This window comes from Macaca fascicularis, chromosome 2 (genome assembly GCF_037993035.2).
Source record: "Macaca fascicularis isolate 582-1 chromosome 2, T2T-MFA8v1.1".
Taxonomy (NCBI): Eukaryota; Metazoa; Chordata; class Mammalia; order Primates; family Cercopithecidae; genus Macaca; species Macaca fascicularis.
Window position 1 is genome coordinate 158215891 of NC_088376.1, and position 12164 is coordinate 158228054.

General features: G+C 43.8%; 1 protein-coding gene across 2 annotated transcripts in view; it reads left to right on the forward strand.

Moving 5' to 3' along the window:
* HEG1 (heart development protein with EGF like domains 1) overlaps positions 1-12164 on the forward strand; it is an 89255-nt gene that overhangs the window by 18032 nt on the left and 59059 nt on the right. For both annotated transcript variants that reach the window (XM_065539121.2, XM_065539122.1), the window contains exons 2-3: positions 8777-9070; positions 10772-11074. In XM_065539121.2, the coding sequence (XP_065395193.1) occupies positions 8777-9070; positions 10772-11074 (597 nt within the window). The remainder of the gene's footprint in view (positions 1-8776; positions 9071-10771; positions 11075-12164) is intronic.

Below are 12164 nucleotides of genomic sequence, written 5' to 3' on the forward strand. Positions count from 1 at the left end.
GGTTAGTAGCAAATTGCATGAGCCAGTGACTTCAAGAGCTTGCTGTGCTGGAGGTGGTCCCAGGTCTCACCCTGTGCACCCTAAGCTCTCCCTACACCTCCTAGGAGAGGTGTCGTGGAGTGGAAGTCAGCGAGGCCCAGACTGTTCCTGCAGCCATTTGTCTAGCCTCAGTGCTTTTGTCAGAGTGGATTCCTAGCTTCCAAGAGGGCTTGGGAGCCTGGGGCCGCTCTGGTATGGGCTCTGGTCCACTACCTGAAGAAGGATTAGGACACTGAGCTTTGATTGATTAGCAGTGCCTGCCAAGGTCGTCTACCCAAATCTATTTCTTAAAAGTTGACAACCCTAAATCCATTTAATAGCTATGACATATGTAGCATTCACTATGTACCAGGTACTCTTCCTATGCTCTTACATGTCTACATTCCACTGGTTTTCACAACCACCCAGTGAGGGAGATACTGTTAATATCCTCATTTACAAAAGGCAAGCTGGGGCATGGAGAAATTAACAATCTCACTTAAGATCATAGGGTATGAAAGAGGTGGAGCCAGAAGTCTAACCTCCATGGTCTCACTTGAACTACAGTCTGTGCATTCCCCCACTGCCTCTCTTATTAAGAATTGAATTTCTAGAGACACGGAAAGCAGTAGCTTCTCACCAGTGGAGGCGACTCTGGTGCCCGCTGACTAAGGAGAAGAAGTGGAGGTGGAACCACAGAAGGCAGGTCTCTAGGGCCAGCAGGGGCCAGCAGTGGCTGCACTGGCCAAGGGTGTATCTTGTGTCTGACTGCTCTGGGGAGGTGGTCATGAGCCACCAGTTACGGCCAGGACTGTTACTGAGAGTAGTTAGGCATCCAGGGGCAGAGCAGCCAAGGCACAAGGAAACTCATCAGTCTTTCAGCTATGCCATCAAAAGCCACTCACATGCTTATATTATGTTTCAGAAATGTCACTGGAACTCCTACCTGCACACTTGGTTACTAGCAAGTTGCATGAGCCAACTTTCTATAAAAGGTCTACAGACTTCACCTACCTTAGGAGGCAGTCTGGGGATCCCAGAAAGCCCATTCCTAAGTGGCTTCTCCAGGTCCGTAGACCTGGGATCCTTTTATCAAGATACCAACCATTTTTGTTCTTTTTCTTAGGAGACACATTTGTCATAGATATATTTTTAATAACATGGAATCATATGATACATACTATTTTGTAATTTGTGTTTGCATTTAACAATATAGTGTGAGCATAATACATAAGAAAAACTGTATCAACAATATATTTTGGTCAGTCCTTTAAAATGTTGTTGTCTCGTAATTAAGTTAACTAACTCCCTATTGTCGAAATTTAGGTTGTTTCCACTTTTCATTATTATAAACAATTCTGTGATAAACTTCCTTATACCCGAAACTTTGCACACTTCCTAATCATTTCCTTAGAACTCATTTCCAGAAATGGAATTCTTGGGCCAAAATATATACCTATTTTTAATGCTTTTGCAATGGATTGCTAAATTCCTCGCCAAAAAGACTGTTAATTGTATTTTTACCAATATCGTATGAAAGTACCTGTAACGACATTAGATATTATTCTTAAATCTTTGCCAATTTGATATGCAAAAATAAGTAATATAAAAGGTCTTTTCTAGTTTGGGTTTGTACCTTGCTTTTCAACAACACTTTCATGTATTTATTCTCCACTTATATATTTCCTTTTGTGAATTGCACATTCATGTTCTTTGTCTACGAGGGGTACATCTTAGGGATTTGAAAAAGTTCTTTGTGTGTTAAGGATGCTAAACATTTTTATCAGGCACTGCAGACATTTACCCTTGTTTGTCATTCAACTTTTTACAAATATAGCTTTTATTTTTGTCAGACTTATACATAGTTTGAAGATCAAATAGATTGTATAAAGCTGTAATAAAACTCTGATTACTCCTATCATCATCATTTTTTGTTCCCCACAATCAAACATTCTCAACCCTTTTAACTGATTATCTTAGTATTTTTTTCCATATCTCTAACCTGCTTATGTTGCTATCTATTATTGATTTTTTTTAATATTTGGTTTTAGGCAGTATTCATTTTCTATCATTCCAAGCTCTACCAATTTGGAAGTGACACATTCTATTTCTATTCTTTTTTTTTTTTTTTTTTTGAAACAGGGTCTTGCTCTGTCATCCAGGCTGAAGTGCAGTGGCACCATCACAGCTCACTGCAGCCTTGACCTCCTGGGCTCAAGCGATCCTCCCACCCTAGCCTCCCAAGTAGCTGCAACTACAGGCATGTACCACCATGCCTGGTTAATTTTTTTTATTTGATAGAGACAGTATCTCACTATGTGGCCCAGGCTGGTTTCAAACTCCTGGCCTCAAGTAATCCTCCCACCTCAGCCTCCCAAAGTGCTGAGATTACAGACGTGAGCCACCATGCCAGGCCTCTATTTCTATTCTTTAGAGAGATATTTTAAATGCGTTTTTCACAGAACTCAAAGTTAACCTTCTCCTACGCAACATGATTCTAATTATCCCATGCCAGACTTATGAGCTATTGTTATGCAGGATTTGTTCCATCTTGTTTTATTTCACAAATGAGAAATTATTGTTATTATTTCATAAATTCAGTGTTCCTTTAGATTTATTCACACATGTGTTGTTTTCTTTGCTCATTACATTGACTTGCATCTGATATCTTTCATTAAGGATTGTTTTTCTTCTGCTTGAAAGAAATTTGTTATAATTTCCTTTGATAGGAATGGTTGAAAAGCTTAATTTTGACTGAACGTGTTTTTATTTGATAGTCTGAAGATGTTTCTGAAAGATAGCTTTGCTGAATGTACGATTATAGTTTTCTCTCTCAGCACGTTGAAAATATTTATCCACTGTCTTTTGGCTTCCATTGTCACTGCTGAGAAATCAGCTGTAATTGTCACCTTCTATAGATGATTTATCATTTCTTTCCCCTCTGGTTGCTTTTAAGACCTAGTCTTAGTCTGTGGTTTTTGTGCAGTTTCACTATGATAGAGGTATATGTTTCTTTTTCAATTTAGTCTCCTAAGAAGCCGCCATAAAATGAAGGTTTATAGTTCTCATTAGTTTGGGAAATTTTTCAGCCATTACCTTTTGAAATATTACCACTTCTATAAGCCCCACACTTTGGGAGGCTGAGGTGGGCAGATCACCTGAGGTCAGGAGTTTGAGACCAGCCTGGCCAACATGGTGAAACCCCATCTCTACTAAAAATACAAAAAAATTAACCAGGTGTGTGGCACACCTGTAATCCCAGCTACTCAGGAAGCTGGGGCATGAGAATTGCTTGAACCCAGGAGGTGGAGGTTGCAGTGAGCTGAGATGTACTCCAGCCTGGGTGACAAAGTGAGACTCTGTCTCAAATAAAAAATAAAACAATAAAAATTAAAGAAATATTTTCACTTCTACTTTCTCTGTTTTCTCCTCCTAAACTCCAATCCATTGTGTGTTGGACTTTCTCATTCTTTTTGTCTCTTAACCTCTTTTTCTTTTTTTTTTTTTTTGAGACGGAGTCTCGCTCTGTTGCCCAGGCTGGAGTGCAGTGGTGCAATCTCGGCGCACTGCAAGCTCCGCCTCCCGGGTTCACGCCATTCTCCTGCCTCAGCCTCCCGAGTAGCTGGGACTACAGGCGCCCGCCCCTGCGCCCGGCTAATTTTTTCTATTTTTAGTAGAGACGGGGTTTCACCATGGTCTCGATCTCCTGACCTTGTGATCCGCCCACCTCGGCCTCCCAAAGTGCTGGGATTACAGGCGTGAGCCACCACGCCCGGCCAACCTCTTTTTCATATTTTTCTGTTTTTAAATCTCATTTTGAGCATTCTATTATCATTTATTTTCTAACTCTTTTTTTTTTTCTTTCGAGATGGTCTCACTCTGTTGTCCAAGCTGGAGTATAGTGGCACAATCACAGCTCACTGCAACCTTCATCTCCCGGGCTCAAGCGATCCTTCCACCTCAGCCTTCCAAGTAGCTGGGACCACGGGTATGCACCACCATACCCAGCTAATTTTGTTTATTATTTGTAGAGACAAGGTCTCACTATGTTGCTCAGGCTGGTCTTGAACTCATGGGCTCAAGTGATCCTCCTGCCTTGGTCTCCCAAAGTGCTAGAATTATAAGTGTGAGCCACCATGCCTAGTGAATTATAATTATTTTCTAATTCTCACTTTGGTCATATCTAATCTGCTGTTGAGTTTTTAAAATTTCAATTACTACTTTTTTATTTCTAGAATTTCCATCTAGCTTTGTTTCAAATATTTTGGGTTATTATTTATAGTCTCTTTTTTAAACATTTTTTTCTAATGTAGTTTTGTATACTTCTTTGTCTGGTAATTCTAGCATTTGAAGTCTTTGCTTGTCTAATTTGTTGGCAATTGTTTAACAAGCAAAGACTTTAAATACTAGAGTTACCAGACAAAGAGGTATGGATGTCTTGTTTCCTCATGGATGCCTCATTTTCTCATGTATTTTGTGATTTTTGACTGTGGTCTCTTATTCCTTAGAATGTTATCAATAAGTGATAACAACTGGTTTGAAGATATGTTTATCTGGAGAGCATTTGTATTTGTGTCTACACAGTACAGGTACCTGAAGGCACTATCCATCAGGACCGCCCCTGCTCCATTATTAACAGGATGTGTGTGTGTTGGAGATATAATTTACATCAGTGGTCCCCAACCTTTTTGGCACCAGAGACCGGTTTCATGGAAGACAATTTTTCCACAGATAGGGTGGAGTGGGGTGGGCTGGGGGTTGGGATGAAACTCTTCCACCTCAGATCATATCAGGCGTTAGATTCTCAGACAGAGCATGCAACTTAGATCTTTCGGACATGCACAGTTCACAATAAGGTTCTTGCTCCTTTGAGAATCTGATGCCACTGCTTAGCTGGCAGGAGGCGGAGCTAAGGTGGCAATGCTCGCCTGCCCACTGCTCACCTCCTCCTGTGCAGCCTGGTTCCTAATATCCCATGGACCGCTACCAGTCCGTGGCCTGGGTGTGGAGGCCCCTGATTCACATGCCATAAAGTTTACCCTTTGAAAGTATACAATTCGGTGGTTTTTAGTACATTCGCAGGATTCAGGACCACTCGTAAATACATCCTTAGTTTAGACCACAGAGGTAATGTGACATGCGGCACACCCATACGAGGGCTAGCTTTATGGTTATATATTCTTGGGTGAGATTTATTTCTTCTTTCACTTGAAACCAAGATTGAAGGGCCAGGTTTCTTTGCTGTGCCCTTCTGTGGGGCAGGTTTGTTTCTATTTGCCTTACACCCAAGGCATAGCTGTGTAAAGTCCCAGCTTTACACAGTGGTTTCCTGTTGGATTCCCTCCTTGAGAATCGTGTCTCCCATCTCCTGATTCTCGGCAGCCATCAGAACAGAAATTCAAGGTCACAAATGTTGAACAGGTGCCTCCAGGGCAGCTGCCAGCCTCAACATTAGCTCATTTCTCTGGATTCCTAGTCATGGTTCATTTTTGGCCTCAGAAGATTTGATTCTTTACTTACTTGCCAGCTCAGCAATGCTTTCAGAAATTTTTTTAAAAATATATTTTGTTCAGCATTTTGAGTTGTTTTTAGTGGCAGGGTCATTGAGGATACTGCAGGACTATTGTCTGCCTTTTAGTTTTGTTTATAGCGTGCATTTTTTCTTTCTTACATCCTTAGTCACCCCTCCAGGAAGAGAGCGCAGGTCAGTGTGGGTCCTGCACTGTCTGCATGTGGCCGTTCTTTTCCCCTCAGAGACTACACTGGAGTTCCCTGAGCTGACTGGGCTCTGGGACCTCCACTCCTGGTCCCTGGAGAGGAAGGGAACAAAGCTGCCTCCTCAAAGGCCCCGTCACACTCACCAATGGCTGAGTCTCACCTTGTCTGAAGGTTGTAATGGAGCCAAGTTCATTGCCTTCCCTTTGCTCACAGCTGGCCAGCTTTGGGGCATGGGTTTCGAGTCCCTTCTGCTTCCCCACAATTGCTTCTCTCTGGCTTCCTTGGGGAATAATTTCTCATTGTGTACAGTTAACCAAGAGGAGAGAGAAAGCATCCTCAGACCTTTCACCTCCTCCCAGGAGACCAGCTTGCCTTTGTAGCTCCCAGAGGTAGAACAAAGGGAGCGTGTCCTGTGGGCCACTGCTGTCTGTAACCCCAGGCTCTCAAGTTGAACTTGGAGGCCTTGTGGCTACCCCTGGAAACGCCCTTCCACGTCCCATTTCTAGCTGCACGTGGGTCTTGCCTGTCTGGAACTGGGCCCCAGAGGAGCCCAGATGCATGGCAACTTCCCTCCCCCTCCAGGAAGCCTCTGTTAATTATCACCCACAGGAAACAGAACAAGAGACATAAAAACAGTAACTCTCAAGGGATTTGGGGAGGAAGTGATTCTCTCAGGAAGGTTTGTCAGAATGTCTTCTGGAAGTTTTTTGCAATCATCACCCCCTAACCCCAAATAAGTGAGCCACTGCTTCTAGAAGGAGTGAATCAGGGTGGAGAAATGTTCAGAACCATCGATCTAGAACTGCACTGGCAAGTGATGCAGCCACCAGCCACGTGTGGCTATGGAACTCTTGAGATGTGGTTCCCAAAACACGTTTAATACCAAAAAAAGAATATAAAATATCTCAATATTTTTATATCAATTACACATTGAGTGATAATATTTTGGATATGCTGAGTGAAATAAAATATTAATATTGAAATTAATTTCACATTTTTTAATTTTAAAAATGCAGCTACTAGAAAATTTAAAGTGTACACTTGTAGATTGTGTTTGTGACTCAGTATCGCTTAGGCAGCACTGATCTGAGAGATAACTTGTTCCGTGCGTGTGTGTGCGTGTGTGCGTGTGCGTGTGTGTATGTGTGTATGTGTGCGTGTGTATGTGTGCATGTGTATGTGTGTGCATGTGTATGTGTGTGTGTGTGCGGTTCTGCCTGCAACTTCTGCTTGTCTGATGGTTTGCCATTTTTGTTTGATTCATATAAATAGAAGTGATTCCATTCATCCCCACAGAGGTTTCTCACCAGTGCCCACAGTCCCCATTCCCAAGCAGAAAGAGAAATACCATTTCCAAGTGGGGAAAATTAAATGTTGTTTTCAGGGAGTCATGTAATCGGCGACAACGTCACGTGGCCCTGTCCTCACCCTTTCTCAGTGTCCCTCAATTGGCACCCATATTTGATATTGGATTCCATATTGTTTTGGATGTATGGGGAAAGGGCAGTGTTCTCAGAATCCTGGTTGGTTTTGGTGCTATTTTTTAGGGGCCCAGCACCCAGCAGTGGCCCAGCTTTGGCTTCTGAGCAGTGGCCAGGCTGGGTACAGACTTTTCCAGAGTAACAGGGCAGCTTTCTTGGACTGGACTTGGGCATCCCACACACCTGCTCTGACCCTGAACCTCCTGCCTTGACAAATGGCATTTGATGCTACACATGACTTACTCTTGCCCAATTTAACCCCCAACTTTAACTTTATCCTCAGAACATTTTTAACTAATACCCTCTTTGCCACCATCTTGGGCATTATGGAAGTTAACTATCATTTAAATGTATTTTCTGACTAATATAAATACATTCCTAATATACAAGCTTCAAGTAACAGTCCATACTCAAGAGCATTATTTCCTCAGCACTCCCAACTGGAAACCATACTCCTTTCCACCATTTTCCCTTCCAGCTGAGCACAGCTGGCGGGTGAAGGGCCTGGGTTTGGAGCAGGCCGCCTGGCCCTCCTGCTTTTTGACTGTGCGACTTGGGCAAGATGCATGACCCTCCCCCGCTGAAAGAGTTTTAGGTTTGTTCTTTCTTTTCCTTTTTCTATTGTAAACAATGCTGTAATGAACATCTATGCAGCTAAATCTTTGTCCACATTCTTGACTATCTCCTTCAGATAAATTCAATTTGGAATTACTGCCTCAAACCCATTCATATCACACAAGTTTTAGTAATATTGCCAGAGTCTTCATGTTTTATCAGAATTGTGCATTACACCTCCCACCTGCAAGAGTAGGTGTCAGGGTCAAGGGCTGCCAGCTTGTATAATAGCTTCCTACCACCCCAGGAGGCAGACTTAGCAACTTTGGCAAATATGGGATGCTTCTTGCCTTATGCTTACACCCAATCTTCCTTCTCCAGTTCCCTCTCTGACCTGCACAGGTGCCAGCGGTTCAGTTGCTCTTCCATGAGCCCCATGCTGATCTCTTTCTATCAATAAATTTTTATCATTTATTCTATGTAAAATGAAATTTAATCCTGTATTGTATTGTTGCTTTATAATTCCTTCCTCTGGATTATAAGAATAATTAATATGGGGAAAAAAGAAAGGAGAAATTATTATTATTATTTTTTTTTTTTGAGATTGAGTTTCACTCTTGTTGCCCAGGCTGGAGTGCAATGGCACATTCTTGGCTCACTGCAACCTCCACCTCTCAGGTTCAAGTGATTCTCCTGCCTCAGCCTCCCTAGTAGCTGGGATTACAGGTGCCTGCCATCACGACTGGCTAATTTTTTTGTATTTTCAGTAGAGACAGGGTTTCACCATGTTGGCCAGGCTGGTCTTGAACTCCTGACTTCAGGTGATCCTCCCGCCTCAGCCTCCCAAAGTGCTGGGATTACAGGCGTGAGCCACCACACCTGGCCAAAATTCTTTTATTTGCATTCCCTCTCTACTGATGTGTCTCATAGTATCTTTTCTGAAGGTTTACTTTTCTTTTCAGAAGCCAGCAAGTTCTCCCTGATGCATCCTCTTCTTGTTTCAGATGCTGCCTGGAAACACTGGCCAGAAAGTAACACTGAGTCCCTCATAGAAAACATCACCTTCTATCAGAATCAAGAGGACTTTTCAACAGTGTCCTCCAAAGAGGGCGTGATGGTTCAGACCTCCGGGAAGAGCTATGCTGCTTTGGATGCTCCAGAAAACCTCACTCTACTTGCTGAAACAGCAGAGGCTAGAGGAAGGAATGGCTCTTCAAGTAGAACAAACTTCACCAATTTGCCTGTTGGGTACTCGCTGGAGATTGCAACAGCTCTGACTTCCCAGAGTAGCACCTTAGGTGAGCTTGTGCTGATGATGTGCGTTTCATGCATGCGTGTCCAGTCCTGGAAAACAAAGTTTCTGCCATTCCCCACAACCCCCATTCTGAACCATTGTGCCCTTCCAAGGTTCCTAGGCTGGGGTGGGTCAGACCTGTGACTTAGGCCTCATTTGTATTATGCTTGTCAATACAGACCAGACAAGGATGCAGATTTGCTGAGCAGCCTCGCTGGTCCTGTGGTATCTGTGATCCACGGCCAGTGGAATCCAAACTTTGTGCCTTTTCCAGGGAGCCTGCCACACCCGAGGGTCTCAGAGACACTATATTTTGTGGGATTCATAGCTGGGACAGGCTTGGGTTTGGTTTGTGTTCATGTGGCCCAAACGGTTGTTCTTGCTCTGGTGTGCACAGCCTGGTGGTTTGCTATTTTTAGCAAAGAATGTCAAGAAGGTGCTGGGGCTCAGTGGGCGAGATTTCATCGAGGAAGAGAAGTCTAAGAAAAACTGGCATTAATTAGGGACCTACTACATACCACCGTGTCTGTTCTTTCAATCCTTCCAGCAAGCCCGTTAGATCATGTTGTTCTCCTTTTAGGCATTTGGAAACTGAAGTTAGTTGACCCAATACGTGTGGGTCAAACAGTTAACAGGTTTCCAAACTGGGATTAGAGCTTATGTGTGTGTATCTGAGCAAGGTGGCGGGGGTGCTGAGGTGTGGAATGCCTGGACAACAAAAGTGAAGTGCAGAGGAGAGAAAGACAGGTGTGGCCTGTCTGTAGGGTGGCAAGGCCAGCAGCCTCCCTTGGGAAGGGTATCAGTTGCCCACAGAGGAGAGGAGGAGCAGGCAGGACCATTGTGTGGATGGGGTTAGGGACAATCACAGAGGACTTTAGAAACCTGGCAGTTTAGATTTGGTGTGGTAGGAAGAGTCAGTGAAGGTTTCTGAGCAAGTAAGTGACATAGCTAAAGTGAATTTGAGGAGGATTCACCCGGCAGGCAGGTACAGGATGTCTAGCATGGGGGGGTGGGAGGATGGAGGGAACCTGGAATCAAAAGGACCACCCAGGCAGACAGAGAAATTCAGACATCAGGTGCTGCAATGTGGCCTGGTGGCCACAGGGATAAAGAGGAGGGGATTGGTAGAGACTTCACCAAGGAAAAGTGATAGGATCTGTTGATGGCCTGAAAGTAAAGGATGAAGCCGTCAGAGATGACTCCATGGTTTCAGGTCCTAGTGGCAGGAGATCTGGTTGGGAGGGGCTTGATCCTGTAAAGATGCATATGAAAGTCTTTTGTATTCATAAATGATTCTTACAGAGCTTAGAAACTCTGCACGTGATATTCCCTGGTCTTCTTGGTCACCTAGATATTGGGAATTTTGTTTATATTGCATTCAGGTAAATTCTGGGACCAATTTGGTGGAATGTGGATGCTGGGTCCTAATGATCAGAATCCTGATCTCCGATTCCATACTTACCTCCAGTGAGCCCCTTTTCTGAGAATTTTACCACAATACACACAATCTTTGTGAGATCTAATAACAGTCTCTGGCTTGGTTTGTGGTCTCTTTCAGGAGTTTATTTTTTGTAGAATGAATTATTATCCTAATTTCTTCTCATGTGTGTATATTTTGTAGGTGTCAGAACTGAGCCCCCTAAAAGCATATTAAGACATTTTGAAGTCTGCTGGTGGAATTCTAATTGTAGCTGTCTGTTTTCAGCCTCGGAAAGTCTTCACCTGCCATCCAGCAGTTCAGAGTTCGATGAAAGAATTGCCCCTTTTCAAACAAAGAGCGGAACAACCTTGGAGATGGGAACAGAGAGGTTGATGGGGCTGTCAGAAGAAGTGACTGTGCACAGCCAAGAGGCCACCACTTCGGCTTGGAGCCCGTCCTCTCTTCATGCTTTGGAGATGGGAGAGCTGACCATGCCCTCTAGGAAGAGAAATTCCTCAGGACCAGATCTCTCCTGGATGCATTTCTATAGGACAGCAGCTTCCTCTCCTCTCTCAGACCATTCCTCATGTGAGTGCCACATACCCAACTTAACACTCAGAAGTCACCCAAAGTAGACATAAATCAATGTGCATAGCCAGCTAGTTACATACTCATAATAGGGAGTAAGGGGAAAAGACATCAAGCCAAAATGCTCTTCCTCTAATGCCAGGTACTTGGGGTGGAAGTAGGTACAACCTACCCAGTTTATCTCAGTATTGAGGCCCACGTTTAACATAGTTTTTCTTTTTTTGTCGCCCAGGCTGGAGTACAGTGACGCAATCTCAGCTCACTGCAACCTCTGCCTCCCAGGTTCAAGTGATTCTCCTGCCTCAGTCTCCTAAGTAGCTGGGATTACAGGCGCCCATCCGCATGCCCGGCTAATTTTTGTATTTTTAGTAGAGATGAGGTTTCAGCATGTTGGCCAGGCTGGTCTTGAACTCCTGACCTCAGGGAATCCCCCCGCCTCGGCCTCCCAAATTGCTGGGATTACAGGCGTGAGCCACCGCACCCAGCTCTTGGTATCTATTCTCAAACAAGAGACCTTATCTTGGGGTGCATGAAATGGTGAGCATTGTACCATTTGATTAGGAGTGAGATTTTATTTCTTCATTATTGCGAAAATGTTTCCTTTGGTGGTAAAGAAAACAGGAGTGTACATTTTTCTAGGTGCCATTTTGAAAAAAAACAAAAACAAAAACAGATATAACGCAGGAGTTTGCAAGGTGTGGTATTAGTAACTACAGCTGTGGAGTGCTCACCTCTCTCTCTGCTGTTCCAATTACTACTCATCAGTTAAGTCTCAGCTCAGGGATTCTCGAGCCTTTCTTCAACCATCTGGTCCTCTGTGCTGTACACCTTGTCACAGCAGGTCATCTAATGCCTCTCTGCCCAGAGAGACTGTAATCCTCTTGAGGACATGGGCTGTGTCTGTTACTTCTTTTAGGTTCCCCCTCGCCCCAGAACAAGGTGTAGCCGATAAGACATAGGGATTAGCATGTGCCCAGATACCCTCACAGGGCACATCATGCCATGGGCCAAAGAGAATATTGGAAGCTCTGACCATCTTTTTTCTTCTCTGAGGTTTTATTCAGTGTTTGTTTGTGCTGCTTATGTTTTC